The following is a 26,522-nucleotide window of genomic DNA, read 5'->3' as shown; positions in this document are numbered from 1 at the left end:
TAAAAAAAAAAAAAAAGGCAGAAATGAGTTCATTTCATGACCGTTTATTGCTGGTGTTGTGGAGGACCAAACCCCCTGAAACTGAAACCGTTAAACATGGAGGAAAGCCAAGTGAGAAACATCTTGATCAGGTGGAAACCTCTAACGGGTGGCAACAGCATCCTTGGTGCTGGGCTGGGACATTTCAAAGGACCTGGAAGGAAGAGGAGGAGGGACGCGCTGAGCATCGCCCAGCCAGGGGCTTCGTGTGCCCACCCAGACCTGCCCTGGGTGCCAGGCAGAGGCGGGCGCTGCGGTGACCTCTCTCCTCTCCACCTTCGCGTGGCCCGAGGACACCATCAAGACCTTACAAACGGCCGTGACGCTCGTTCCTCTCTATCTCAGGATGCTTTTGGCCGGGGCAAAGAGAAGCTGGCCGAGGGCCATGAGGTCGCGACGTCCCGGGGGCTTTCCCGCAGGTTTGGCCGAGCCCAAACGCACCCACGGCACGGCTGAAATCCAAAGTGCTCGGACGAAACCAGCAGGAATTAAGGTTTAAAAAGCTTCAGGCTGAGGCCACGAGGGAGAGGTTTGCGGGGAGATTTGAGCGCTTTGCTGGATGGGGACCTCCACCAGAACTCCCTGCTCTGAACCCAGGGTGAAATCAGGGGCCGGGAGGGCTGGACTGCTTCTCTCTTGGGGTCTAGGGCTTAAAACAAGGATAGTTTCCATATCCCGCTCTTTTCCCTTCAAGGCGGTGTGAATTTAGGCAGAAAAGGGCAATAGAGGATCTACCTTGCCTTGTCCACCCAACTGGAGTCACATTCCTTCAGCGATCCCTGAGTCGTGTGATCTGCGAAAGGACAGGTCTGTTCCCAGGCATCAGGAGAAAGCGGGTGAGAGGCACCGAACGCGCGGTACGGGATGCGGTACCCGGGGGATGCTGTCCGGGGCCCGTCGGGGAAGGGAAACGGTCAACGGAGAGGGCTTGGGCTCTTCACAAGAGCCAAACAAATAATTTTTAAATAATTCACGTGGCTGCTTGATCGCGTGGGGACAGAGGGAAACCCGCTCGATAAATGTAAGGCGCTGGGAGGGGCAGGGAAATGAAGGAGCGGGGGGACTTACAGCAGAGGAAGATGGCGAGGAGCGGGAGGGCCGACACCGCCGCCGTGCTGACTGCGAGGGCGGTCACGTCCACGAACTCCGTGCATCCTTCTTCTGCGTTTAACCAAACGAGGCATCAGCGCAAAAAGCCGTCCGAAGCAGAAGGAGAGAAGGGAGAAAGACAATTGCCCCCGTGAAAATATGCACGTGTGCAAAAATAAATAAAAAAAGAAGGGGTGTTGAAAACTAGTTTGGCTTTTGCAAAGATTTCGTTTCCCTGAAAACCCCAATTTGTTGGATTTTTTTTTTTTTTTGGAGCAGGTCTAACTCCGAATGGCCGAGTTGAAGGCGTATCGGGATTACGTATCCGGGACAAGTTTTAGCCTCAGCGTGACAAATCCTTGGGGTGGTCCCTGGAGCATCCCCTCTCACCATGGCGATGGTGGATGTTCTTTATGAGGAAGCTGGTCTTCAGCACCACCAAAACCACTCCTCCGGGAGCAGCGTAGCCCATCGTGCGCTGCGCTGGCCGAGGGAAAGATGACAAAGTGATGTTAATGTCGGACAGGGGTCTGCCCTCACCCAAGATCTGGTGGGGAATCCCACCACAGAGGTGGAAATAAAGTTTTCATAGAAAAGAGTTAAGGATGAGATTTTGGGCAAAACAAACCCCCCCGGGGGCCAGTTTTATCTCCCTCCCTGCCACCCTTGGTAAAACAACTCACCTGTTTTGCTTTTGAGTTGGATGAGCTTTGTAGGCTGGAAGGTCACGGTGGCGCACACCAGGAAGGTTACCACGATCACGTACGTAAGGGCGATCTCCGGCAATATGATGGCAACAGAAGGGCCTGAAGGAAGACAGCACCAGGCAGAGTACCAGTTCTTGCACTTCCCAACCACCTTCATAACTGTGTAAAGCTCCACCATATCCCCTCCCCACCCTCTCCCGACTCCCGGCCTTTTCAATCTGTCCTCGCACCCAGCCTCTCCATCCCTTGATCATTTTAACTGCCCTTCTGCAATTAACTCCGGGAAAGGGCTCTGGGTAAAGGAGAGCGACGATACGAATTGTACGGATGGGTGTGTGATCCAAACGGTGGTCCAGGTCCCCACGACTGGCCGAAATCACACACGAGGAAGCCACGTGCGGCTCTGGCTGGGTCTATCCCCACGTATTCAGCTGCGTGACCCTCCCTCTTCGGGGCACTGCCTTCCTCTCCGACCCCAGGAGACTCTACATCTCCCATGAGGTCTTCACCCCGTACCCTCCGCACAGCAGGGATTGCTTTTCTGAGCTGCACCCTGCACAGGGGAAAGCAGCGGGGTCTGCACGGCATCGCCCCCCACCCCAAACCACCCCGCAGCCGCCTCCTACCTTCCTCTCGCATCCAGAGGATCCCGGCGGTGCCTGCCAGGACGGAAGCGATGCACACCAGCCCGCAGGTGTAGACGCTGAGCCACCTCCACAGCTCCCCCCCTAGACACCCAGAGCAGCGTGGCGTGACTGCTGTGACCCCTCGTGATGTCCCGCGCCAGCCCCCAGCCCCTCCTCACGCTGGGATGCAGCCCGTGCCCAGCCGGGATGCTGCGGGGTATCCCCGGCCAGCGCCCCGTGGGTCTGACGCGCTCTTTAGCGCGGGTAGCTGGAAAGGGCTCTGTGCCCCCCGGTACATACTCTCTGAAAAAACGGAGCCTTCTAATAAAAAACCCCAACCCGCCCCCTGAGAAACATCTTTTTCTAGAAAAGTGTCAGTCAGTCACCTCAGCCCTCCAGAACAGCGATGCCTGGGAAGTGCCAGGATCAAACCTGGCTTGAAAACCGAGCAAAATCAGTTTTCGCCATTAAAAACATTTCCCAAGGAAAGTTCCTCTGCTCTTGTAAAGACCTGCCAGGTGTCATGAAGATGAGATGTGTAGACGGCTGGGAAGGGAATTAGCTGATTACCAGCTCTTCCCACAGCAAGGCTTCTTGCTCTCCCCCCCCCCCGCCCCCGAGGAGGAAAATGAGGGTTCGGCTGCCCCCCAACTGCAGACTCACTGATTCTCAGCTTTTCAGACTGGCAGACGGGAAAAATTAATCCCCATCCCGAGACGGCAGCAAAGACCACAGCAACCACCGCAATCCTCAGCACGTCCTGCAAGGCAGGGGAGAGACCTGGAACCCCCCCCGCCCCGAGGAGCCAGGAGTCAGGCCACCGGCAGGACCAGCATGGGTGGCTCTGGTGGGCCATGGGGCTCCTCCATCACCAGCACAGATTCAATTTATTTTCCAGCTGGTGGCCAAATCAGAGCTCTCTGCTACAGTCTGTGGTCCATGAAATGTCCAACCTGGGATGCGTGCTGTCCACAGGCTTTCCGGCCACCACCCCCCCTGCCCGTGTCCTGGTCACCATCACCTTGGCCAAGGGCCATCGCTTGGGACCTTCTGCAAGAGGGAACAGACAATCTTCTGCCACCCACCCTGCCAAGGATTGTGCCTTGGTGGGATCAGAGACCGGGAATTGCTGCTGATCATCCCACGATGGGGAGCTCCTGTCAACAGCACGTGGGCCACAACCTCACGAGAGGGCGGCCAGACCTTGGGGGATGGAGGCAGAGGGATGGGATGAAACCACCCAGGGATCCCCAGGGAGGGGTGGAGAGCAGGAAGAGCGGTGGGAGGTGGAACCCCAGCAGCGATCACCTGCAATGGTGACGTTCAGGGAGGTTTCTTGCCAGCTTATCCTGTTGCTGGCGTTGCAGGAGTAGGAGCCGCAGTCCGACTTCTTCGCCGACCTCAGGTACAAAATGCTGAGGTTGTCGGAGAGGTGGAAACCTCTGTCTGGGGGAAGGGGCTGCCCATCTTTCTTCCAGGTGATGGTGTCCACCCTGCCCTCCGCCACCTCACAGACCACCTCACCGGTGTCCTGGGCCACGAGGGCACTGCTCCGGAGCCGAGGGCGAGAGACGGGCTCTGGAGAGGGGACAGGAACACCAGAACGGCTCTCAGACACAACCTGGGGCATCTGCGATGGGGATCCGAGCTGCTGCAACGTCCTTGAGTCTGCACCGGTGCAATCCAGGTGCCCTTCCCTTGGAAAGTCCTGTGGTGCACAGGGCTGCCGTGCTCTCTGCGTTTGGGCTTTCCTTTCTCTAGCTGAGTCATTGCTTTTATGGCATTTGGGTAAATACAGGGCGTTTTAAAATATGTCAGGAAATGAGAAAAAAAAAAGAGGAAAAGGATGCAGATCCCGTTCAGATTTATGTGTGGTGGAAAGGAGAAATGAGCGGTGAAGGGTTGTGGTAGCGTTATGGCAGCAATATTATTAGAGCAGACAAAAGATAATGCCAAAGCTAATTAAGGGAATTGCCGAGAGCGATATTGAGGAAGAACTTCTGTATGGCTCTTATTTCTGCGACAGCGGCTGGCGCCAGCAAATTGCAAAGAGACAATCAGTCAGTATGGTCTGAGGGTGAGATTTTTTTCGTGGCTTCTCCAGAAAGCCCACCATCGGCTCTGCCTGCTCTCCCTCATAAAGGTGCCGGAGGTACTCTCCGCAGGTGGCAGCGGATACGCAGCATCCCACCAGTCCCTCCATCCCTGCACTGAGAGTAGGAAAAAAAGGGAGGAAATGGCCTTTCCAGGGCGGAGCCCAGCCCTCTGTCCCAGCCAGGCACCCTGGGAGGTCTCCTCGGGCAGCACCACCGGATCTCCACTGGGACAGGTGGGGAACCTCTTCCCAAAGTCTCCCTGGTGATGTCTCCATGCATGGCAGGTTCAAACGAGCTCATCGTTGGCCCATTAGGCTTAACTCAAATCCCTTCTCCAAATCCCTTTGTCTGGCCGATGGTCCGTGTGCAGTCAAATACCACCACCGCCCTGTTTGCACCCATCACCCCGCTCCTCCCTCCCATGCCCACCACTTACTGAGGACTTCCAGCAGGATGTTCAGGCTCTCCCTGTCCCCCACGTTGACAGTCACTTTGTAGGTGCCGCTGTCGCTTTCCTGGACGTCCTCCAGCAAGAGAGATCCATTGGATGGATGGAAAACGGCTCGTCCTGCGTAGGGCGCGTGGACGGCTGCGTCGTGAGACCCCCCGTAGTACTGCAGGATGGTGCGGGAGCCGGTGCCGTTGAGGTACTCCCACCGCGTGGAATAGATGTGCGTGACGTTATCCGGCCCGGGAAGCAGCACCGAGGATCCCACAGCAGCGGTTTTTCTCTCCCAGGGTCCCACCGCTTCCGCAGCCTGTTGCAAAGGCACCAGCAGCCCTGGGTGGCAGGGGAAGGGAGGGTGAGCGGGGCAGACGGAGCAAGTGGGTACGGCTTGGGACAGGTTGGGGTACCCCCTGTGCCACGGACACAGACGTGGGACCTGGACTGCTCGGTCACGGCGTCTCACAAAGCCATCGCCCGTCATGCTGCCAGGCAGCGAGACATCCCAGCCGGTGCCTAAATACAGCACGGGGTGCTCGGAGGTACCTGGGTGCAGGGCTGCCAGCTGCTTCTGCTTGAGTTTTGTGTGTATTTAGGTGGCAGTGCCTCCCGCTCCGGGCCCAGAAGGGACTTTCTAATCCTGACCTAATTTCCATGGCTCATTCCCAGTTCCTGGCCTTTTCTGGGGCTGAAAGCGTCCGCACACTGCGAGCAGAGCGGGACGCGGCTGCCTGCCCAAAATACACGGTGATTTCTGGGCTTGTCGTGACGGGGGCTCTAACAGGCACGGGAGGACTTTGGGAGGACCCGCTGCGGGTAGGTCACAGCTCCTGGCCCTGAATAAAAAACAAAAAAAGAGCTTTCTAGGAAAGCCAGGCAGAAGCCACGACTACAGTCCTAGCTTGTAAAGTGGATTCTTCAAAAAAAAAAAAGGCGAGGTTAAAGGGTTTGAAGCAAGGAGCCAGCCCTAGGCAGAGGACATGAAAAAAAGGGCGTTTATCCACCCAGGCAAAGGTCCAGCTGACTGCCAGTGGCAATCCTCATCCTCCTCAGAGCCCGCTCTGAAGGAGGCACCAGGATTTCTGCTAAAGGTCCTCTCCTCCTCCCCAAAGCTGTCAGCCCGGCCCTCGCGCGGGAGCCTCAGGTCCGAGACCCGCTGAGACGGGGACTGTCGGCAGCGATCCCAGCCTGTCCCCGGACCCCCACCACCGAGCCACCGCAGCCACGGTTTCCGACAAAGCAGACGGCATGAAAACGCCTTTCCAGCACCGGCCGCCCCGAACGCTCGGCTGCCCGCAGCGAGGCGGAGGGGTGCTCAGCGGGGGGGGATGCTCAGCAGGGGGGGATGCTCAGCAGGGGGGGGATGCTCGGGCGGCCGGTTGCTCCCGGTGCAGACCCACCAGCTGCACAGGCTGTGTTTGCTCTTCTCTCTCCACCGTGTCTCCGTTCCCGCCCTGATAAGCAGATGCTCGCGTGTGTTTACGCTGCTGCCTGCTGTCTCTGCAAACAATCCTGAAAATTGGCCCTTATGCTCTGACAGGTGATTTCTCTCAGCGGTTTTGCAGCACGGATGGGAAAGGACATAGGCGTAACCACCCAAGTAAATCAAGCTCGGCCGATGATTTTCCTTTCTCATTCGTAACCTCGAGAAGCAGCTATCGGGTTTTATTTTTCTGCCGTCATGCCCCCCCAAACCAGAAGATGTGCAGGGAGAAGAAACAATCCTATGATGGAAAATCCCCTTGCTGTAGGAAAATACTATTTATACAGAACATGCGGTACCGCCAGCAGAAGGTAAGAGAAAATACTTCATCCCAGGCCTCTGGCACAACCGCAATATCCAAAGCCCATCCTAGAGACACTCAAACAGAGCTCACTAACACCACGGCATCTGGAAAATCTAGGTACATTGTAATGGCTTTGTTTTCTATTTTAGCTGCTCGCCCTGAAAATCTTTGTACGTTTGCGCCTCAAGGCAGGCAGCGCACGTATAAGGGGCACAGTGAGACTGGTCACACGAGTATAACTGCAATAAATGTTGGGTTATTACATATATCAGCCCCAGCATAAATCTCTCAGAGCAGACTTTTACCTTGGCACCGTGCCTGGCTCTTGAGCTACCTCCTGTCTCGGGACAGCAAAGCAGAGACACCCTTCCCTTGCAGGACTAAGCATTTCACCCCCAGCTAAAAAGTCTAGTCCAGATGGACCAGCGATCCCCACGCACAACTGCACAGCTCCACTGAAGCCTCCGTGGGTTTGCAACAGGCGAGGATCTGGCCCGGAGCCCACTTGGATGGTATCGGCACCTCGCCCAGCCTGCGGACAAGTTACCTGCAAGGAGCACCCAGCTGGTCCCCAGCAGCTGCACGGGACGGCACGTCAGCATCTGTGAAAGAAAAAAAAACGGCTCAAAAATTGCCACGCTTTTAAAATAGCCCCTTAAAAGCCCACACGCTGTAACGAGAATAACGGGTCAGGCCGTACCGCGTGAGGAGCTGTCGCCGTCTCCGATGCTCGCGACGGCAGTGCCGTGGATGGTCCCAGCCTGGACTGGCTCCCGCCTCACCGCGTTCCTGCCGATTGCTCCTCTCCTCCTCCCCTGCTGCCTCCTCTCCTGCCCCTCTGCCCGGGGACCTTCCCGGCAGGTTTTCCCGGTGGCAGCTCCCGGCTCTCGCCCCCGCGCTCTCTGATGCCGGCCGCTCCCCGGCGCTGCGAGTGGGCAGCGTGGGAAGGCAGAGCTGCCCGATGGCTCCCGGCACCGCGGCTGGCAGCGGCGGCTCCCGGCGCTCGGACCCCGATGGCCTTTGTGCCGAGGCAGGGCAGGGGGGGGGACCCAAGGGGACGTCCTGCAGCCCCACGGGGGCACACGGGCAGAGCTGCAGCGCACCCCAGAAACGGCCCTGTTGCAAGGAATGTTGAGCTTGATTGCCAGGCCAAACCGGGGAGAATAACCTCCCTGACTGCTTCCAGGAGGAGTTTCCTATTTCAGTGCTTGCAGCAATAGCAGTTAAGGGGATGGCGCAGACCGTTTCCGTGCCCTGAGGCCAGCAGACCCCTCCCCATCCCTTCCTTACAGCTCAGTCACCTCCCCGCCTGCCCCTGGGCGAGCATCCCAGCTCCCTGAGCAGAGCAGAGGCTCAACTCATCCTCCAGCCTGTTTCTAGCGGTGGCCAGGGGCTCAGGCAGGCTCCGAAACGCTCGTCCCACCGCGAGGGGCTTTTTCCTCCACCAAGGCAGACGCGGACTGGGATCATCCATGTCCCACCAGCTTTCTGCAAAGGGAATTTCAGTTTAAGGGAGAGTCACTCCTGGGATCGGAGGACCAAGTTTCATGCTGTCCACTGAGAAGCAGAGGGATGAGAGCCTTGGGAAGGTTCCAGCTCTGCCCCGGAGCACTAGGGAAAGCTTTCCCGCCCAGCTGAGCGTGGCCAGCCCCGTCCAACTCCCACGGAGCACCAAATCCCGAGGGAGATGGATGCTGGGGCAGGACAGCTGTGTGGAAAGCATTGGGAAAAGGTGGGTGGATGCAGATGTCATCGGGTCCAGAGCACCAACACGGTGGTACCCGCTGGCTCCATCAGCCCCGTCCCCGTGCTCCCTGCCGGCCAGGGAAAGCGCCCAGCCCGCACCTCCCACCTCCCGAAGCGCATCCGACCCGTATGCCGTGGTCAGCCCGATGCTCACCTTGCCATCCCTTTTCCCGTTTCCTGACCCTTTCTTTCTCCACCCGCTTCCTTCCAAATAAACATGCCTGTAATTACTCGTCCTCCATTGGTCCTCATCTTGCTACCTCCATCCCCAGATTTAGTAGTCCTGACACCGTTAGCCAGACAGTCCCAGGTTTAGCCGGTATTGCCAGTCTGGTTTTACCTAGGCGCTCTCGGTTTTGCGCGTCTCCTCCCCAAGAGGTCCCCAGTGCTCCACACCGCCAGCTGAGCACTTCGGTTGTTTCACATGTCTCCCACCTTGGCCACCGTGAAACCCAGCTGCACGTCACACACCACTCTTTTTTGGCCTTTTTTTTGGAGGTTTTGGTGTTTTCTGTCAGGGAGGTTCCCATTCCCTGGCCAGGCTGCTTCGCCTTAGGCTAGAGCCTAGGCTGCGTCGCTCACCTGCAGCCCCAGCGAGCAGGACAGACGTTCTCGGACAGGAAGGACAATGACCTCTAGAACAAGTGGAGCTTACAACTAGCTCAGTACAAACTGCACGGTTTTTTTGGGTTTTTTTGGTGCATGTTAAAGGGGAGACTGCTCCCACTCAGATTCCGCCTTTCGCGTTTAGTGACCAACTGTGCATTTTCATTTTTAATGTAACTTCTCTTTCTCCCCCGCGCCCAGCAGAGTGCAGGTTTTCTGTTCCCATCTGCTTGGTTCCTCAACACTGGGCCGGGCATTTGCGGGGTCATATCACGCATCCGTTGGCATTTTGTCATCGCAAAAGGGCTGCTGCATTCTGCGTGCAGTTTACGTGAGCTAAAAGCAACTGAAAGCAGTGCAGAGGCACGGGCATGAGGCAGGAGCGGGAAAATGCGATTTGTGAAAAGGAACAACAGCTCTGCCCCTTTTCCAGGGACGTTCCCTCCCCGGAGCAGCACGTTTCTTGGGTAGCCCTGGGCATCAACGTGCAACAGCGATGTTTGGGGGGACCATTCACCTGAAGGTGTCTTCAGAAGGAAGCTGAAGGATGAAGCTTTCATTCTCCAGGCAGATATTTCATTCACCTGCAGGAAGCTGCCACAGACGAGTTGCCCAACTGCTGCTCCCACCACGTCCCCATTGTCCACACGCACCTCTTCATTTAGCTGCTCCAAAGAGTGATTTTTATCAACCAGGCCACTCTGGCCCCATTAATCCTTCCAGGTTGATGGAAGGAAATTTTAAAAACATATTCTCCACTTAATCTTAGATAAAAGAAATGAAAAAAAAACACCAAGGCAGGTTTCTGCTAGCGCTCAACTCCTTTCACAAGTATTTTAAAAGCCTTTCCGGCACTTGCGTTGCACCCTGCACCTTTTGAGGGGCTGGTAGAGACCAAACAGCAAATACAGCAGCAGAGTTTGCACACCCGCTGCTTCAGGCCATTGCAGCTTATTGTGGTTGGAGAGAGATAAGAAGAGCAGACAACCATGAGCAGATGTGAAACTCATGCCACAGGCTGTCTGATAGCACAGCCCCAGGTCCCTCTCTCTCTCTTCCCACTCCCACGCTGCTGCAACCCCCAAGTCATGAAGGGACAATCGTCGGTCTCTGCCAGAAGTCAGAAGCGTGTGGATGAAACAGTAAATTGCATTTTATGGTCAACCTCAACATCCCCGTTGCAGATAGCGGTTGGAGACCCCTCCACCCCCAGCAGCACCAAGCCCAGGATGCAGCAAGCACGTACACAGAGCAGCTGACGGCTGCTCACCCCCTTCTGCCCGTCCCCAGGCTGGAGAACGCAGACTGCCACCCCCCCCAGGAGTCAAGGGCAATGGAAAGAGACTCGTGAGTCCTGCCCACAAAACTGCTGGGCTGGACAGTAGCGTGCTGGGACAGTCCGGGCAAGGAGAAGGCTTTGCTCTAGTCAATGTGCTCCTGACGGTCACCAGCACCCATGTGGGTGCTCAGTGGAGGTGGCTGTGCAGAGCTTTGCATATGGGGCTTCCTGAAATTCTCCATCTAGGATTAAATGGGAGAAAAATCACAGTGAAAAGGAGTGGGATTCACCTGCTCAGTGCCAGTGAAGAAGGTGGAGGCCCAGCTCAGCTCTGGGAAACCAGGGGACAGCGAGCTCCTCCAGCCTGCTGACATGCAAAGAGGTGCAGCTGGGAGCCTTGGCAGACAGCCGTAATTTGTGCTGTGCTCGTCACCTGAAATCAGCTCGGGCAGCCACGATACGCATCCTGTAGGCTCTGAGCAAGCCCTGTGTAAGGGACAACTGTGACACTTTTTCCCTCTAAACAATAGCGTGGCCAAATCCCAGAACGCCAGAATAGCTGAGGGTGGCACGCACCTCTGGAGATGATCTAGCCCAAGCCCCTGCTCATGCAGGGTCACCTAGAGCGGGTCGCCCAGGACCATGCCTGGGTCCGGTTGTTCAGCCAGTTTTCAACCAAACAAACTGATGAATCCACTTATCTAACCCATGCTTTGTCAGCTTCTCTCTGAGGATGCTACGAGAAACGGTGTCAAAAACCTGACTAAAGTCAAGGTAGCCAACACCCACTGCTCCTCCCTCGCCCACCAAGCCAGTCACCTAATTGTAGAAGGCTATCAGGTTGGTTAAGCAGGATTTCTCATCCATAAATCCATGCTGACTCCTCCTGATCGCCTTCCTGTCCTTCGTGTGCTGGGAAATGGTTCCCAGGATTAGCTGCTCCACCACCTACCCTGGCTGACGGCCCCGTAGTTCCCTGGGTCCTCCTCCTTGTCCCTTTCTGAGCATAGCAGCTCTCCTCCAGTCTTCAGAAACCTCCCCCATCTCCCCCAGCCTTTCAAAGATTATCAAGAATGGCCTCGCAACGCGGTCAGCCAGCTGCCTCGGCACTCGTGGGTGCATCCTCTCAGGGCCCATCGGCTTATGCGTGCCCACGTCGCTTAAGTACTGCCTAATCTGATCCTCTCCCACCGAGGGAGTCCTCCTCGCTGTGGACTTTCTCCAGGCCCTTGGATTGCTGAAAAAAAATTACTGGTAAAAACCGAGGTGAAGAAGGCGTTGGGTGCCTTGGCCATGTCCTTGGTCACCAGGTCCCCCACCCACTCGGCAGCGGTCTCAAAGGAGGACATTCAGCCACATGGGCCTGGGGTGGATTGAAAGGTGGAAGAATTAATTGTGACAGGCAGCAGGGCTGTCGAGAGGACCAGTGAGCCACCTGAAGCCTTTAAACTACAAGGCTGCACGTATCTAGCGGGAGGAAGCTTGCTCTGAGTCGCAGCCAGCAAGCGCCTGAGGTCTGCAAGCACTGAGCCATCTGCAGCCGCAAGGAACGCCACGCTGAACTTTAATACCTTTAAAGACCAAACACAGCAGGGCCTGGGTGCACTAACGCAGCATCTCGCCAGCCACCAGCAGACACCCGCCTGCCTGCGGGGAGATGCACAGGTCCACCGGTGCCCAGCCCAGGGATGCACGGGCTGAGGCGAATGCAGCAAAGCCCGGGAGCTCCAGGGCAGGCACGTAATAAAGAGCCTCTTCTTCCTGGGTGACACCTTTGGCAAACGACACGCACGTTACCCGACTGACAAAAAAAAATGCAAGCGCAAGCGGCACCTCATTTCCAGAGTCAGGCGCTGAAGTTCCTCTTAAAGCCATCACCCCAAACCCTGGTCCTCCAGTCCAGCCCAAAAGACAGCCTCCCTCCCTCAGCCATGCCTCAGGCTGAGCACAGCAGGAATGGAATTTCAGCTCAAAACAAGAGGTGGAAAACAACAACTGAGTTTCCAAAAATAAACTAAGCTCAGTCTTCCTGCAAAAATGAAAACTGCAGTCGTTCTGTGAAATGTCCAGGAAGCTGCGGCAATTACCCCGTGGCTCTAGATGAGCTCACTGCGACCTCTCCGCTCCCTCTCAGAAACATGCACAGAAACATGCCAGCCCATCTGGCAAATTTTGCTAGATAGCTCTGTTCTCCAAAAAAAAAAAAAAAACCCAACGCACACTAAACTGACCCGCCAATTTGGCTCCCGAGCTCGGTGGCGGGGCAATCTCCCAGCCCACGCTCCTTTATCTATCTGGCCCATCACACACCTACGTATTTTCACACAGAGCCGCGGCGGTTGGGCTCTGTCGCGCTCATATTTGGTTCCTCTCCTTCTCTGCCTCCCAACCTTACCAAAAAAAGCAGAAGGATAAGGCAAAATTGTGGAAACTCTTGCAAAACTTCATTTTCTGCTATTTTCAGTCCACCTCGGGCATAATTAGTGAGAAATCTGTCTTGCCACTGATAGCGGAAGTGTATTTCAATTCCGAGAGGGAAGTCGCTGTCACCTACCTGACTGCTTAACCCAAATCCCGTTTTTCTTCGCCCAGCAGCCCGTCAGCAGCGCAGGGAGCATCGAAACTTTCCCCTTGGCTGAACTCAGACCGTCAGGGAAGACAGCCGGTCAAGGCTGACCTCATCCCTGCGGCTCACGAAAACACTCGACCTGAGATCAGCCCACTTCGTGGGGGGTGCCACGGCTCCCGGTGCGACGCCAGGACCCGAGCCCGCCCCCCCGGGCAGGATTGGGTCCCCCCCACGCAGCGCAGGTCCATACCGCAGACATCCAAAACAAAGCAGCAGCTCACGGCGCGCGCAGCTTCAAGGCACCGAGTTTTCCTCTCCCTCTAGCAGGCGTTCGGCACCGCACGGTACGAGGCAACTGGACGTACCGGTACTGGTACCAGTACTGGGTTTGCGCTGGGTACCGCTGTGCGAAGTGGAAGAGGGCGACGCAAGGGTAGAGGAGATGCGGGACGGTCTCCGCGTGCAACAGCTGAGAAGCTTTGCTGCAGACTCCCGGAGCGGGGCTTGCTCCGGCCCCTCGGTGTTACCTTCTGGGAGCAGGGCTGAGCCCCGGGGTGATCCCGGAGTGAACCCCGGGGGGGCTGGGCTCCCCGCAGCCGTTTTCTCCAGCTGCTCTGGGAGACGCAGGCGCCGGTAACGGGGCGCTCGTGGTTCTGGGTGGTTGGTGGATGCAGGAATTCGGTTCTAGGTCTTCATTTTGCTCCAGGGCTGAGATTATTTTGCGGCTTACCAGGCACGGTGGGGGGACCGAGAGGTTACTCTGCTGCCTCGCCCCCGCATGCCCCCCGGGGGTCCCTCGGCAGTGGGGCAGGGACAGACGCCCAGCCCTGCCCAGAGGGCTGCCAGCAGGCGACCCCACGTGCTCTAGCCGAAGGAGCAAAAGCCATATTTCCTGTGCACTTATTTGCTGCTGCTGCTTCAGTTTTTTAGTAATTGCATCTCTCCTGCTACTTCAGGCCTCACATTAACCACAGCAGCACATCGCTCTGTACCTAATGCAAGTTTTTTTGCTTTTGTGGCTTCACCGAACCACAAAACATTTCTGTTTTTCTGGAGGAAGGCTCTGCTGTCACAAACGCCGGCAGGGCTTTCCAAGAGCGGAGCGGCCAGCCCACGAGGCAGGTCTTCCACCCGGCGCCGGGAGAGGGGCCGGAGCACACAGAGCTGGAGATGCAGGTGAGACGAAAGCAAAAGCTGAGCGTGCCGCTGCACGTCTGCCTCCAGAAAAAGGTTTCTTCCCTCGCTAAGAGCAGACAGGAGCGTCGGAGGCAGCTTCCAGCGCTGCCGCGGTGTTGGGTGCTCTTCCCTTCCCTGGGGAAGGCGCAGCACCGGTGGGAGCAGCTCAGCGCTTCGAACGTCATCTTCAGCATCGTCCCTCTTGCGCATCATCCCAGCCCGCAGAGGAGCACCCAAAAGGGAGAGAGGCGGCGGCAGCAGCGGTTTCCACGCTCCGTCCAAGGGCGCCCTGCCCCGCAGCCTGGCATCGCTGCGTGTGCCGACAGCGGCTGCGGTCGGAGGATGCCAGGGGCTCTCGTCCCTTCAGAGCATCCGTTCATTATTAGTGACGGGGCCCCACGTTTTGGTACGTGCTACCTGGCCTTCTGTGAAACCCAGAGGGGAAACAAAACCGATTTATGCCCTCACTGCGTTTCAAAGCTGCCTGAAAATGCTGGTGCTGCTGGGGGAAATGTGGCCTTTTAATTTGAAATTAGAATTACACCGCTCAGCTCTCTTCCAGCCACGCATACAAATTTTGAGGAAGTGGCATTATGTGCTAGGAAATGCATTATACAGAAAGCCCCATCTCCTTGTGCTGCAAAGGGACATTGCAAAACAACAGAGGAACCTGTTGCCCTGGGATCCCGAGGGGAAGCAAATTTCACGGTAGGAAGAGTCAGCTCAACAATCACTTGGCATACTTATAAAAATAAGGACAACTTTTCAGGTCAAAGGATCTTCATATATTCTTTTAATACGGCAAGACTATTGGTAGTGAACCTGGGACACGCGATTAAAACCCGTTTCATGCTCTCCATTGCCCCTCGAGGTGAGCAAGCTTCCCACGGACTAACCGTTGCTTTGCCTGTGCCTTAGGGATCCTTCTCTTACGCCGGTTGTCTTGGTACTGTCAGGAAGTCTCAAGGAGAAACTAAAACCAGCTCGTCCCTCAAATTCGAGAGAGCCTGCAGTTCGAGGCAAACTAATGCGTTTCTGCAGTCTGTCGTTCCAAATCCTCTCAAGCCCAGGTTCAGCGTGCGGAGCTGCTGGAGGGGGAGCACCGAGGGTGCAGCATCAGCGGTGACAGCATCAGCGACAAAAACATCCTCTTCGCTTTGAGGCACAACTACCTGCTGCAAAGGTCCCGCTCGAGGCAGCTCCCCCAGTCAAGCCAGGACATGGTAGTATCCAGCGTCCGGTTCTGGATCAGAAGTTATGGTTGTGTACACGACCTCTGACGTCGGTCTGGGCTGTGGCTGTTCAAAGCTGTCTCCGATTCTGGCATAAATGGTTGCCATGTCCCTCACGGCGGGGCGTTGCATGTGGAACTCCTCCACGCTGGAGACCTAGAGAAGTACAAAGAAAGCACCAGAGATGAGAGCCTTCTCCAGAGGCTGAGCTGGGATCAGGAGGCGGCCAGAGCTACGCAACGAGGCGTTGGCAGAGGCAGGAGCTGCGTAAAGCCCCGACGGCTTTACCCACGATAGCCGTGGGGCAACTTTGGTCCCAGCTCCCCCCCCGCCCCGGATGCAGAACTGGCTCAGCCCATCAGGTTCTCCCCAGGGTGGCATCTACTTTGCCCAAGGACCTCTCAGACAGGACACACACAGCCTGGAGAGCAGGGGGGAGAGCTCCACAGCACTGGAAATGGGGATGAAAACCTTTGCTGAAGTTTTGTCGTGGTTGCCAGACCCACCCTCGACCTTGGCTATTTTCATGGGAAGAAAAATAATCACAAACCCCTCTTTTCCCTCTCATGTGGAAAGAGCTGTAGGCTGGTAGGATCTGAGAGACGTGTTCTCTGGAGTACTCGAGTACTTTGGGGACAGCGGCCACCCCCCCCGGAGTCACCTTCCCCAGCACTGCGTGGCGGGCAGAGAAATGACTTGAGCCGTCTCGCTCCGACGTCTCCTTCTCAGGTTTCTTTGCCTCTTTCTCTCTGCTTTATTTTATTTCTCAGAGGTAAAACTCTGTGTGAGATGAGTCCCTAGATCACCGATCCCTGAAGAAGTGCTTTAGCACAAGTTCAGGAGGCGAGGAAGCCGGGAGGGATGATAATCTGCACGTTTCTCGGCACCGAACCGTTCCGCGTTTCCCTTGCTGCTGCTGGCCGGCGCTGTCGCAAGGCTTCTCGGCCACGAAGGTGAGATTGGTGTCGGTTTGGGGTCTGGGAGGGAGGGGAAGTGTGCAGCTGGGGAAAGGGCAGGCGCTTTGCTGACTTCCCTTACTATAAGGAATTAACTTCCTAATTTTACACCCAGCCCCGGATCCTTACAGCTCAGTACGCCTTACTCAAGCCCGCGGTTAGCGGTCACCCAGGTGCCTGTGCCCAAGAGCTTCCAGACTTTCCCCTGTACCTGCTGTTGTTTAGTGGTTCTCCCCTTCTTCTGCTGAGCTGCACCTAGGAAAAAGAGAATTTTATTATCTGGCAGACGCACTGATGGTCTGCACCTTCCTCTCTCCCAGCGCTGGGGAACCAGGATTACTCCACCGGCACTTTCACCAGGGCTTGCTCTGGATTTTGCCTTTAGGACGGAGATTTCTGTAACTGCTTTCTCTAAGTGCAAGCAAAATCTCCCCCTGGGAAAGAAATGAATTTGTTTCCTGGCAAAGGCATGCTCAGGGATGACGGTTTTGAAGACGTCGCTGATGGAAGCTGTGGAGATAGGCACCGTGTTGGCTTGTTTTAAAGTGGAAACACCCCCGGGTATTCTCCCCAGCTGGAGTTTTACGGTTACAACAACAGAACAGTCACGGCTGCGCTTAGAGGATGCATTCCAGAGTCCGTGAAATCGCACCTCTTTTTCAGACTAGGTATGTTGCAGTATCTTGATTCTGGTCCCAGCACCAAAAGGTGTTGAGTTCTCCCGAAAATCATTGCAACAGACCCATGCCGTGCTTCTGCTTCCTTAACCCGCGTTACGAACTCGAAAGGCGTTCAGCGACTCTTATGACTGGAAGGAGGCGGCACGTTTGAGAGGTGCTCTTAGGGAAGGAACAATTTTGTTGTGAAGAGCAGAACCCAGGCAACTCCCGAGCCCTCCGCTACCTTTAACACCCAAGAATGTGCCTGGGCGAGCGGGAGGACGCAGCCTGGAAGGGTAAAAAGCAGGGGCAGACCCACTCACCCCAGCGCCATTTGAAGCAGATGAACAGGAAGAGCAGGAGGAGGACTGAAGAGCAAATTCCAGGTATGTAGTAGAATTCTGGCTTCTCCGTTCCTGCTGTTTGAAAGAAAACGGGTGGTGTGTTTTCTGAACAAGTAATTGCGGTAGTTTCACCACATTTTCTAGAGCACTCCTGCTGGTTACAGCACCCTCCTTGGGATCAGAGCGCAGCACGAGGGGCTGGAGAGCAGCACGACGGACACGCAGGTCAAAGGAAATAGCGCACTGCAAAAAGCCCACTCACGTCTACAGCTCAAGTATTAACGAGTTTCCTTTCCTGCGCTGGCTGCCTGCACGCCCACCCGCGCCGTGTGCACCCCGAGGGCGGCACGCACCGTGTCGCGGGGGTTGCTGTGACTCTGGCGTCGCAGCCCTTGGAGGTGCCGGACCCGGGAGGTGCCGGTGCTCAGCACGGAGCCGGGCAGGGCTCAGGCTCATAACCAGCCCCGGGGGTTTGCGATGGGCACCTTCCCCCAAAGGCACGGGGAAGGGCAGAGGCTGGGCAGGAGGGTTCCCTGTCCGCACGGCCGGGAAGATGGCTGACAGCTTCACCCCACGACAGAATTTGTATGTCAGCCCAGCAAATATTCTCAGAGATATTTCTATCCCGGAGAGAGTACGACTCAGGTGCACGTCTCACGGCACTGCCAGAGCGGGTGGGAAGGAGCTCGCCAGCCCTAGCACAGAAGGGATGGACAGTCAGGGGCTGCGTGCCAGGATTTGCACTGAACCGTGCCAGATACTGCCACGGAGATTATTTCCCGTGCTTTGTACGTCGGGTGGCAGCAGGGCTGCGGAAGGGTCGTTGGTACGAAGAAAGCGTGCTGTGTTTCGTGCCTTGAGAGATGGCAGAGATCAAGCAGAGGAGGCAAAACGCAGGGAGGGAATTGGGAATTTACAGAAGCAGTTTGGGATTCAAAACCCCTGTGTTCACCGTGGGGAGTGATAAACCAGGCCAGGGAACAGCAAGAGAGAAGCACAGACAGACGGACGGGTGTGAGGCACACATCACCAGGACCGCGTGGCAATGAGAATAAACACAGCGGCTCGGGCGGGTCACAGAAGGAGCCCATCCTGCCACGGGGACCGAGGCTGCCAGCTTAACCGGCTGCCCTACCATACACGCATCTTGCACGGGCATAAATAGCAACCATTTGGTATATTTTTCTTAGCCCACAGATTTATCCCCGGGCACCCCATCTCCCCAGTGAATACTGGATTTACTGCAGTACAGGACCCAAACTCAGTGCTCGGGTTTCTCAGCCATCTCCCTCGCCTGGGTAAAGCCAAGGATGGCAAAAGGGCATTTCTGCTGCAGAGACGACCAGCTGCACAGGAAGCCCTTACGCTTTGTTAAAGCTGGCAGTGCAGGACAGGATGGGTTTCCTGTCATAAGAAGAAAAGACCTACGGCACCATAGAAGACATCCCTGGAAATTCTATCTTTGCCACAGCAGCTCGTCCCTTCCAGAGGAGGGACAGACACTCTGCCAGCACCGCTCCTTTCTGCGTGCGTGGCTGAGGCAGCGCAGGAGATGTCTGTGCCGAGCACGCTCACACTTACGCTTGCCTGGATTCTCCGGGGTCCGACACTGCTCGTGCACGGTCAGGGTGATGTCCCAGGTTTGGTGTGATGATATGAAGGTGACATTGTAAACTCCGCTGTCTCTGAGCTGCAGGTCCCGCAGCAGCAAGGACCCGTTCTGGGGGAAGAGCTCAGCACGGCCATGGTACGTGGCGTGGGTGAAACAATTTGCAAAGCAATCGCTGGGAACCCCCCCGGCACCCAGGGAGCAGTTCTGCACCGTGCAGGAGGTGAGCCTGTCCGAGGAGTTATGGAACGTCCAGAAAATCGCCAGTGGGAAGCCAGAGGCACTGCTGAGCGTGTAGGAGACGGGCAGGAGCACGGACTGACCCACGGTGCCGTTGACCAAATCCTGCCGGATTTCAACGACGACACCCAGGTTTCCCCCTGCAGAGGAGGAGGAGGAGGCGGCGGCAGATCAGCGACAGGCTTCACCCCGCAGCGCGGGAGCACGGGCCGGACCCGCTGCCCCGTCCCTCCTGGAGCAGAGCCCCGCACGGGCGGCTGCAGCACAGCTCGCCCCACAGCCCGGCCGTGCGGCTCCGCGCACAGAAGCCGGTTCTCAGCAACGTGCAGCAGCCGCCGCACCCCTAGCTTTGGGGGGGACACGAGCTCCAGCAGCGAAGGGCTCTGCCTCCCCAGGATCTGTGTGGGCTGAGGACACCGGCCGTTCAGCCTGAGAGGATTTTTCTTCCCTTCCAGGAACGGGCACGTTCAGGGGCTGGGCAGTGCAACGCCCTCTCAGGGTTCAGTTTGGGAGTTCCAACCCTTTTTGCGCGTCTGTTATCGTGACACAGATGAAAGCAGAAGAGATGTTCTGAAGTTGGAGCCACCCTCCCGTTACCACCCTTCGTGGCTGTCCAGAGATTACCAGCGGTAAATACCCCAGCGCCGCTGGAGCGGTGAAGAGGAGCCCAGTGAACGGCTGCGCTGGCTCCAGCTGGGCCACTGCTCTCCCGGGGGCAGCTTCGGCAGATGCTTTGCAGTGATTCTACGTACCGTGTTGTGATGGTCCATCCCCCCCCTCCACTTCCCCACCTTGTGTTGTTCAGGAGAGCACTTCATGGTCCCCCCCGGCTACTTCCCCTTATCTCACCAGCTCAGCATTATCCCCGTCCCAGCTTTGACATCCCCCACATCGCCTTCCCCATCTCAGACTTACCGAGGAGCAGCAGGATGGAGCAGAGGGTGCAGCATCCCTGCAGGGAGCTCATGTCTCGCTTGCCTCGCGGCAAAGGCACGATCATGAGAAACTGAGCACCGGTGCTGACCTCAAGATCTGCGTGAAGATACGTCTCAGCTGGGAGGCCAGCAGCTCCGGGCCGTTGACTTTTAACCACTTGAGACAGCCCTGGTGAAGTCTGGCCGCACGTCCGTGGCCCCGTGATCTCTCTTCAGCTCAAGAGGCTGATACCTGCTGTCACGACACACGAGGTGCTGTCACGACACACACAAGGACTAGGGCGGTGGGGGGCAGCTGGCCCAGGGGAGGGCTGCGGGAGGGGGTGGACTGGTGGGGGTACGTCAGAAGTCTCCAGCGGGAAGGCTGGAGGGTTGGTCTCAAAGCAGGTGAACAGGATGGGGGGCAGCGACACGTCAGGAGGAGGATGCAGGAGCTGCAGAGGATAGCGATGGTCAGGGAAAGAGCAGCGCTTTCCGAAGGGCAGAGAAAGTCTATAAAGACTTGGGAACAAAGGAAAATTTGAGATAACGCCGTTTTACTCAATGTTTTTGCCTCTTTCCCCAAGGCTGCTCTCCTTCCTGAGACAGCCTGCCCCCCAGGCACGGGACGCCCATCCCGTCCCCTCCAGCTGCACTCTCCCCTTTCCCCGCCCTCCACCAGCTCTGCCCGAGCGCGGGGTCAGCCGGGGCTCTGGGCGGGTGCCGCAGTACCTCCAGCTCTCTTCTCTCCCACCCCCAAAACCAGCCTGCCCCAATGACGCACAGAAGGAGAAGCAACGCGAATGAAGTCTCCAGATGTTATCGCTGATTTTTGTCATGAGCTTAGAGCTGGGGAACACCATCTGAATATGCATGTTTCTAGAGGGCATTGCTTTCTACGCGAATATAAATCACCCTTAATTGCTTTTCACCCCAGTCCTCTCAGTTTTGCACATTTTGGGTTTTTTTCCTCTGCAAATCCGTGAAGGCGACAAATTGCGGTTTGTTTCCTGTCATGATTTTAAAGAGGATTTGTCCTCTAAGGTCTAGCGAAGTGGCCGTCACCTTCGCGGCTTTGCACCCAGCTTGGATCACCACTAAACCGTTAGCTTAAATGTCCGCAGAGAACGAGCCCAGGAGAGACGCAGGCACAAAAAAAGGTGTTTGCGTACCCCGCATTAGGTCGAGGTTTGAGCTAGAACTCTGGCTTCACATCTGAACACTCAGAAACGTATTCTCGGCGGCCAACTCCGCCTTATCCCAGCGGTCACAGAGGTATTACCCAACTCACCCAACTGTCCCTGCGTCAGAGCGATTTCTCGTTCTTACAGCACATCTTCACGGGCCTGATCCTCTTTCGGACGCTGTAGCTCGAAGTTGTGGTGTTGGTGGTTTGGGTTGGGGTTTTTTTTTTTTTTAAATATTAAAACAAGCTAAGTATTTGATGGTTACAGCAAGCGCTCCACGCAGATACTCCCCCTCAGCACCAGAGGAGAAGGCTTAGGCAGCGTTTCTGACGCCTGCTGAAGCTTCAGAACTTGCCTTTACCGAAGGTGGATTTTGCCTCAGAGTTTTCTTGGAGATCTCCTTAGCTGCAGAAGCACGAGGCTTTGTGACTGTAAGGGCTCCACTTCGCCAACAAACGCAGCCCAAGGAGCTTTGGGGGATGAAACGAGGGACCGGTGGAAGCTTTGCAGGGGTCTCTCCCTCCCTGAGCTGAAGCGTCCCCTCACTTTTCAAAGGCCCCTCAACCTCACGGGGTGCATCACAAAATTCGGGTTTGCTTTGCAAAAGCCTTGTGACCCCCAATCCTGAGCACAGCACTCAGCGCCCATCACCTCCAGCCTGCGTTGGCCTGAGGGACACAGCAGTCATCCTGCAGAAGCCCTCGCACGCTTCAAAAAGCCTTCCTCTGCTCGAGTGGCTCCTCTTTGCCACGGGATGGGACCTCTGTGGGCCAGCTTTGGGGAGAACAGCTGGGATTTAAAGAAATTCTTTACTGTGAGAGTGGTGAGGCCCTGGCCCAGGTTGCCCAAAGAGGTTGTGGAGGCCCCCTCCCTGGCAGTGTTCAAGGCCAGGCTGGATGAGGCTTTGGGCAATGTGGGCTAGTGGAGGGTGTCCCTGCCCATGGCAGGGGGGTTGGAACTAGATGATCTTTGAGGTCCCTTCCAACCCAAACCATTCTATGATTTTGGGGCAGATCTCAGCTCTCTGCAGCTGGCCACAGCCACCGACGTTCACCTCCAAAGTCCTTCAGAAACGGAGTTTGGACCTGCAGCAGATGAGCTCGTCCTCACCTCCGTCACCTACAGGAGCCCCCCAAGAGGGGGAAGATCCCTTCCGTGGTACTTTTCTGGAAGTGACGTAGAAACATCCTGCCTGCCCTTCACAGCGTTGTAGCCACCTCTAAAAAATAAAGTTACGATGGCATAGGTGTTCTCTTTGGAGGCTTCTTTCGCTTCCAGAGCTGCGCGCACACTCGGGAATCGGCGCAGCCCAACGCCTCTAAGCACCCACTGCAGAAATACATTGCAGCATCCGCTTCTACGTGACCTGCCCACGCATCCCGGCAGGGGTTTCGTCTGGGGGCTCCTATCCACGGTCACGCAGAGGCTCTCGTAGAGCCGTGAGCGACGCTAGGGCAAGAGGCGAGAGCACCGGGGCTGCAAAACGGGCTCAGCGTTGCAAAAGCAGCGTTACCCGTCTGAAGCGTGGGAAACCTCCACCTCGTGCTAAGACGGGAACACGCAGAGCGCCAGCAGCGGGACGAGGCTAATCGGCAGACGAACATGTGAATTACAGTTTCTCCATAACGGAGAACTGCAGCATTACACTGGCTGGAGAACAACTTCTCCCTTTTTCAGCCCGTTTACAGCTACAAATGTGAAATAGATACGGTTTGTCTCTGCCAGCACGTAACAGGCAACAGAGAGTTGTCTTCTCTCTCTGAGGTGTCCTGAAATTGCTCAGGTTTTTTTTTTTTTTTTTGGCAGTGGTGAGGAAGCAAGGACCCACTGAAACGGCTTTACAGACCGCAGGTGTCATCACCATGGGAAGTGGCACATCCAGCCGTCAAGGGATGCCAAGAAAACAGCAGCAGCGTTTCAGTCCCAACAGCCCGTTTTCACGGCGGAAGGGCCACGTGTCTGGCATCACACACCCCCAGGCGATGCCTCTGCTGGAGAAGTCCCATCGGTGGGTCTCTCCCAGGTTATTTTGGGGATTGCTGTAAGATTCCCTCCTCCTCCGGTCAGGAGGAGCCTCCAGCCCTGCACATGCATCAGCCACCACCAGCTTTGGGGGTAAAAAGGCAAAAAAAAAAAAAAAAGGCAAAAAAAAAAAAAAGCACTGCTTTACTCAGGTTGAGGGCTTCCTGAGAGCAGCGTTTTATGGATGAATTTATCTTCTAAGGTCAGGTCTCAAAAAGGGCAGAGCAAAGCAGGACTTGCCTTCCCCCAGCCAGCCCTGGCAGCACGCAGGTCTCTACGCCCACGCTCCTATTGCCACAATTTCCTCTTTGCATCTAAAAGCATCTAAATCAAAACCCTTAGAGAGTTACAAGCATAAAGATATTGAAGTCTAAACTAAGCATAGCTGAGAGATACTCAAGCTAAAGAAAAGAATGACTATTCCACCACGATCACTTTATATTTCAATATGAAGAAATACGCTCATAATCACCAGCGGCAGCTGCCAGGTAACCATCATCCACATCACCCCAGGCCACAGCGTGTTCTCATCTCTTACTATACATCTACTGAAAGGTTACACCCACAAAGAAATTATTTACGTTCATTAGCATCCAACAGCCACGTTAGCCTGCATGACAAACACATCCCCCTTTCTGATTAGCAACACTTCGATGATTTCTTCAGCACCAATCCCCCAAGTACGTGCTGGGGCATCTCCAACTCGAGCCAGCATCTCTGCCAGACAGCACGCCACACAACACAAACATCACCAAAAATGCCCAGTTTTTGCAGTTTTTGGGGAGGACAGCTGGAAAAAGTAAAGTTCCTTCCCTTCGCATTTAGCCTGGAAACAGCCAGCATACTTGAGACACAACAGTACATTTTCCTAGGGAGGATCACCTGGTTTTGGGATGCAGCAGTCATCTTCTGCCTTCCTCCTCAAAAATCCTCTGGGATTAGCAGAAAACCTCCCACCCTACCAGATCACAGCAAGCCCAGCTCGGGACTGCTGCTCACACGGACACAGAGCCCCAGGACTCACCGGCCACTCACTTCACACACACAAAAACACCACAACCCCCTTTACTCCTCTTCCCCAGGGGAAGCTTTAAGGCTGATTTTATGGACCACAATTCACAGTGGTGGGTGGAGATTGCCCTGGTATTACCTAACTGCCTTCAAATCCTCTTCACCTGGAGCCACGTTAAAGGAAAAGCGTTTGCAATACCCAGAAAGACACACAGAATGGCTGCAAATATGTAGAAAGGACAGAGAAAGGAAATGCAAATCTTGTGGAAATCAAGAGTGAACTCGAAAACTGGAGGGAAAAAAGCTTACGTGCATCCTTTATCCAGGTGATTTGCTGCAAAGCCTTGTCGGGGGCTGTCCCTACGCCTGGAGTGGTTTCAGGCTGATTTTAGAGAGCTCATCCTGCTGGAGCATGGGAGCTTCTCCAGGCGAGCTGAATTACAAGTCCTCAAGGGCTGGGATACATATAATCTTGATTTCAAACTATTTTCCTTCCTTTCCTTCCTTTCCTTCCTTTCCTTCCTTTCCTTCCTTTCCTTCCTTTCCTTCCCCAAGCTTACGCAAGGAATACTTTTGCCCTTTCTTGCCCGTCACTGAGGATAAAGCGCCTGTCGCCACCGGTGTTTCCCACGGATAGGCACGTCACCGGGATACAAACCTCCCACGGGGACGGCTGCTTGCAGACGGGGGGAGAGCGGGCAGCCAGCAGCGGTGGCCGTGGCTCCCCCCGCCCCACGGGCTCTCTGGAGGTGCCAGCACAAACACGCTGCTTGGCAGACGCTTTCCCCTGAAAAATCACTTTTCTGCATCACCGCTGTGTCAGCAGAAGGGTTTTGATGCAGGAGAAAGGGTTAATGCTGCTTGTCCCGCGTTCACCCGGATTACTGCTGCTCTGGGTCTTTCACAAGTGTCCTGGTTTTGGGTTTTTTCCCTCTTTTTTTGATGCTGAAGTCTGACTCAGCAAATGTCAAGAGCGAAGCTTCTCACCTTTCACCAGGGCTTACGTGTGCGTGTTTAAAAGTGGCCTTAGCTGGTGCTGGATGGGGATTGTGTCTTTAAACGTGCAATATTTTCTCAGAATGTAACTCTGACTTCTGGGAATCTTTATTCTCTATTTCACATCTCTCCTTCTTCATAGCAGCCTTTCACCTCTTGCTGCCTCTCACAGCTTCTGCTTTCCTCATTTCCAGCGTTTTTAAGCCCAAATTCTTGATCAAAATCTTTTTAGAATTCCCTGCTGGCGTTTCCCCGGGCGATGCTGGGAGCTCTGCAGAGACGGGATTGCTCTGCCCCAGGGCGTCCGGACAGGAGTTTCTAACCACAAAGCTGGTTTTGCCTTCAGCTTTTTTCCAGTAAAATAATAACGCTACCTGCCTGTAAAACATTTTGAGGTTCGACAGTTCTGAGAAACCAAACGGCTTTTGAGCAACAGGTTTTACGGTGAGCCCTAGTGGCTCTTTTTACATAAACCCCCTTTTTTGTCCCTTTTTTGCCTCTCTGAGCTGGAGGGCAGAGGGTGCTCTGCCAGCCCCCTCTCCCCGAGCCCCTTCAGCCCTAAACCCTTTAGAGATGCTCTACGGGATTAATTAACCCCAAGTCAATTGTACATACCTGGTCCATGGGTTGGTGTGAATTAACGGCAGAATAATTAATCACTTGGAAAATCCTGGTCCGGCGCTATCGTCACCAGGCTCCCATGAGTTTGTAAGGTTTTCCCTTTATTTCATTAAATCTATTGAAGTTATTACAGGGGGACTAGGTGATAATTTGCTTCCCTCCCTCATCTACTATATTTATCCCCATTACATTCCCAAGGCTCGAAGTGCCGCAATAGAGTTAATGAACAGTAACGAACTGGAAGTGGGTACTTCCCATTAGCAGCGTAGCAACATCCGTCAACGAACACGTCATTTCTCTGGCTAATGAAGGTCAAACAGAAAAAGGCAAAAACAGAGACGCTGGGTAAAATTAGCAGATACCAATTGTTTGGGGTGTGGGAGAGCGAGCGGTCGCAGGTCCCCGTCAACTCAAAAAGGAGATGTCTGCGTTGCTGCGGATTATTTCAGAATTTAAGAAGAGTGGGAGGCGTAAGGAAGGGTTTCCAGGGGCGTTTGTGAGGGTGCGGTTTGCTGTGCGGTCTGCGCGTTACCTGCCAGCCTTCCTGCGCGCCGCTGAGGTTACTC

General features: G+C 55.5%; 2 protein-coding genes across 13 annotated transcripts; both read right to left on the bottom strand.

Annotated features, from left to right (window-relative positions):
- Positions 1-61: 61 nt before the first annotated feature.
- Positions 62-13,003, bottom strand: LOC129211798 (uncharacterized). The gene is made up of 11 exons (XM_054839447.1): positions 12,975-13,003; positions 7,337-7,391; positions 4,994-5,338; positions 3,770-4,039; positions 3,125-3,241; positions 2,462-2,563; positions 1,812-1,934; positions 1,519-1,611; positions 1,108-1,200; positions 775-832; positions 62-193 (listed from the first exon to the last, which is right to left on the bottom strand). The coding sequence occupies exons 2-11, from the start codon at positions 7,389-7,391 to the stop codon at positions 142-144; spliced, it is 1,308 nt and encodes a 435-aa protein (XP_054695422.1). The 5' UTR covers positions 12,975-13,003; the 3' UTR covers positions 62-141.
- Positions 13,004-14,721: 1,718 nt separating this feature from the next.
- On the bottom strand, positions 14,722-26,460 carry LOC129211640 (uncharacterized). Of its 12 annotated transcripts, none has more exons than XM_054839046.1 (6): positions 25,951-26,460; positions 20,121-20,375; positions 18,938-19,345; positions 17,336-17,428; positions 16,565-16,602; positions 14,722-15,553 (listed from the first exon to the last, which is right to left on the bottom strand). In XM_054839046.1, exons 2-6 carry the CDS (start codon positions 20,203-20,205, stop codon positions 15,374-15,376), a joined length of 804 nt encoding a protein of 267 aa, XP_054695021.1. In that variant the 5' UTR covers positions 20,206-20,375; positions 25,951-26,460; the 3' UTR covers positions 14,722-15,373. The 12 variants fall into 12 exon arrangements, with proteins under 12 accessions (XP_054695021.1, XP_054695020.1, XP_054695019.1 ...); XM_054839045.1 differs by having other exon boundaries at positions 17,336-17,431; positions 25,951-26,459; XM_054839044.1 differs by having other exon boundaries at positions 16,565-16,608; positions 25,951-26,457.
- Positions 26,461-26,522: the final 62 nt, after the last annotated feature.

Source organism: Grus americana, chromosome 12 (assembly GCF_028858705.1).
Source record: "Grus americana isolate bGruAme1 chromosome 12, bGruAme1.mat, whole genome shotgun sequence".
Taxonomy (NCBI): Eukaryota; Metazoa; Chordata; class Aves; order Gruiformes; family Gruidae; genus Grus; species Grus americana.
The sequence above is the reverse complement of the archived record's forward strand: the minus strand, read 5'-3'. Positions and strand labels throughout refer to the sequence as shown.

What these genes read in the sequence shown, in the direction of transcription:
- LOC129211640 (XM_054839036.1), bottom strand. Translation starts at nt 20,205, where the DNA reads ATGATCGTGCCTTTGCCGCGAGGCAAGCGAGACATGAGCTCCCTGCAG. An exon ending in CCCGGAGAATCCAGGCAAGC is followed by an intron (nt 17,432 to 18,937) that starts GTAAGTGTGAGC and finishes TCTTTCAAACAG; the next exon opens with CAGGAACGGAGAAGCCAGAA. An exon ending in CTGCTTCAAATGGCGCTGGG is followed by an intron (nt 16,609 to 17,335) that starts GTGAGTGGGTCT and finishes TCTTTTTCCTAG; the next exon opens with GTGCAGCTCAGCAGAAGAAG.
- LOC129211798 (XM_054839447.1), bottom strand. Translation starts at nt 7,391, where the DNA reads ATGCTGACGTGCCGTCCCGTGCAGCTGCTGGGGACCAGCTGGGTGCTC. An exon ending in CCAACTCAAAAGCAAAACAG is followed by an intron (nt 1,612 to 1,811) that starts GTGAGTTGTTTT and finishes TCCCTCGGCCAG; the next exon opens with CGCAGCGCACGATGGGCTAC. An exon ending in CCTCGCCATCTTCCTCTGCT is followed by an intron (nt 833 to 1,107) that starts GTAAGTCCCCCC and finishes GTCCTTTCGCAG; the next exon opens with ATCACACGACTCAGGGATCG.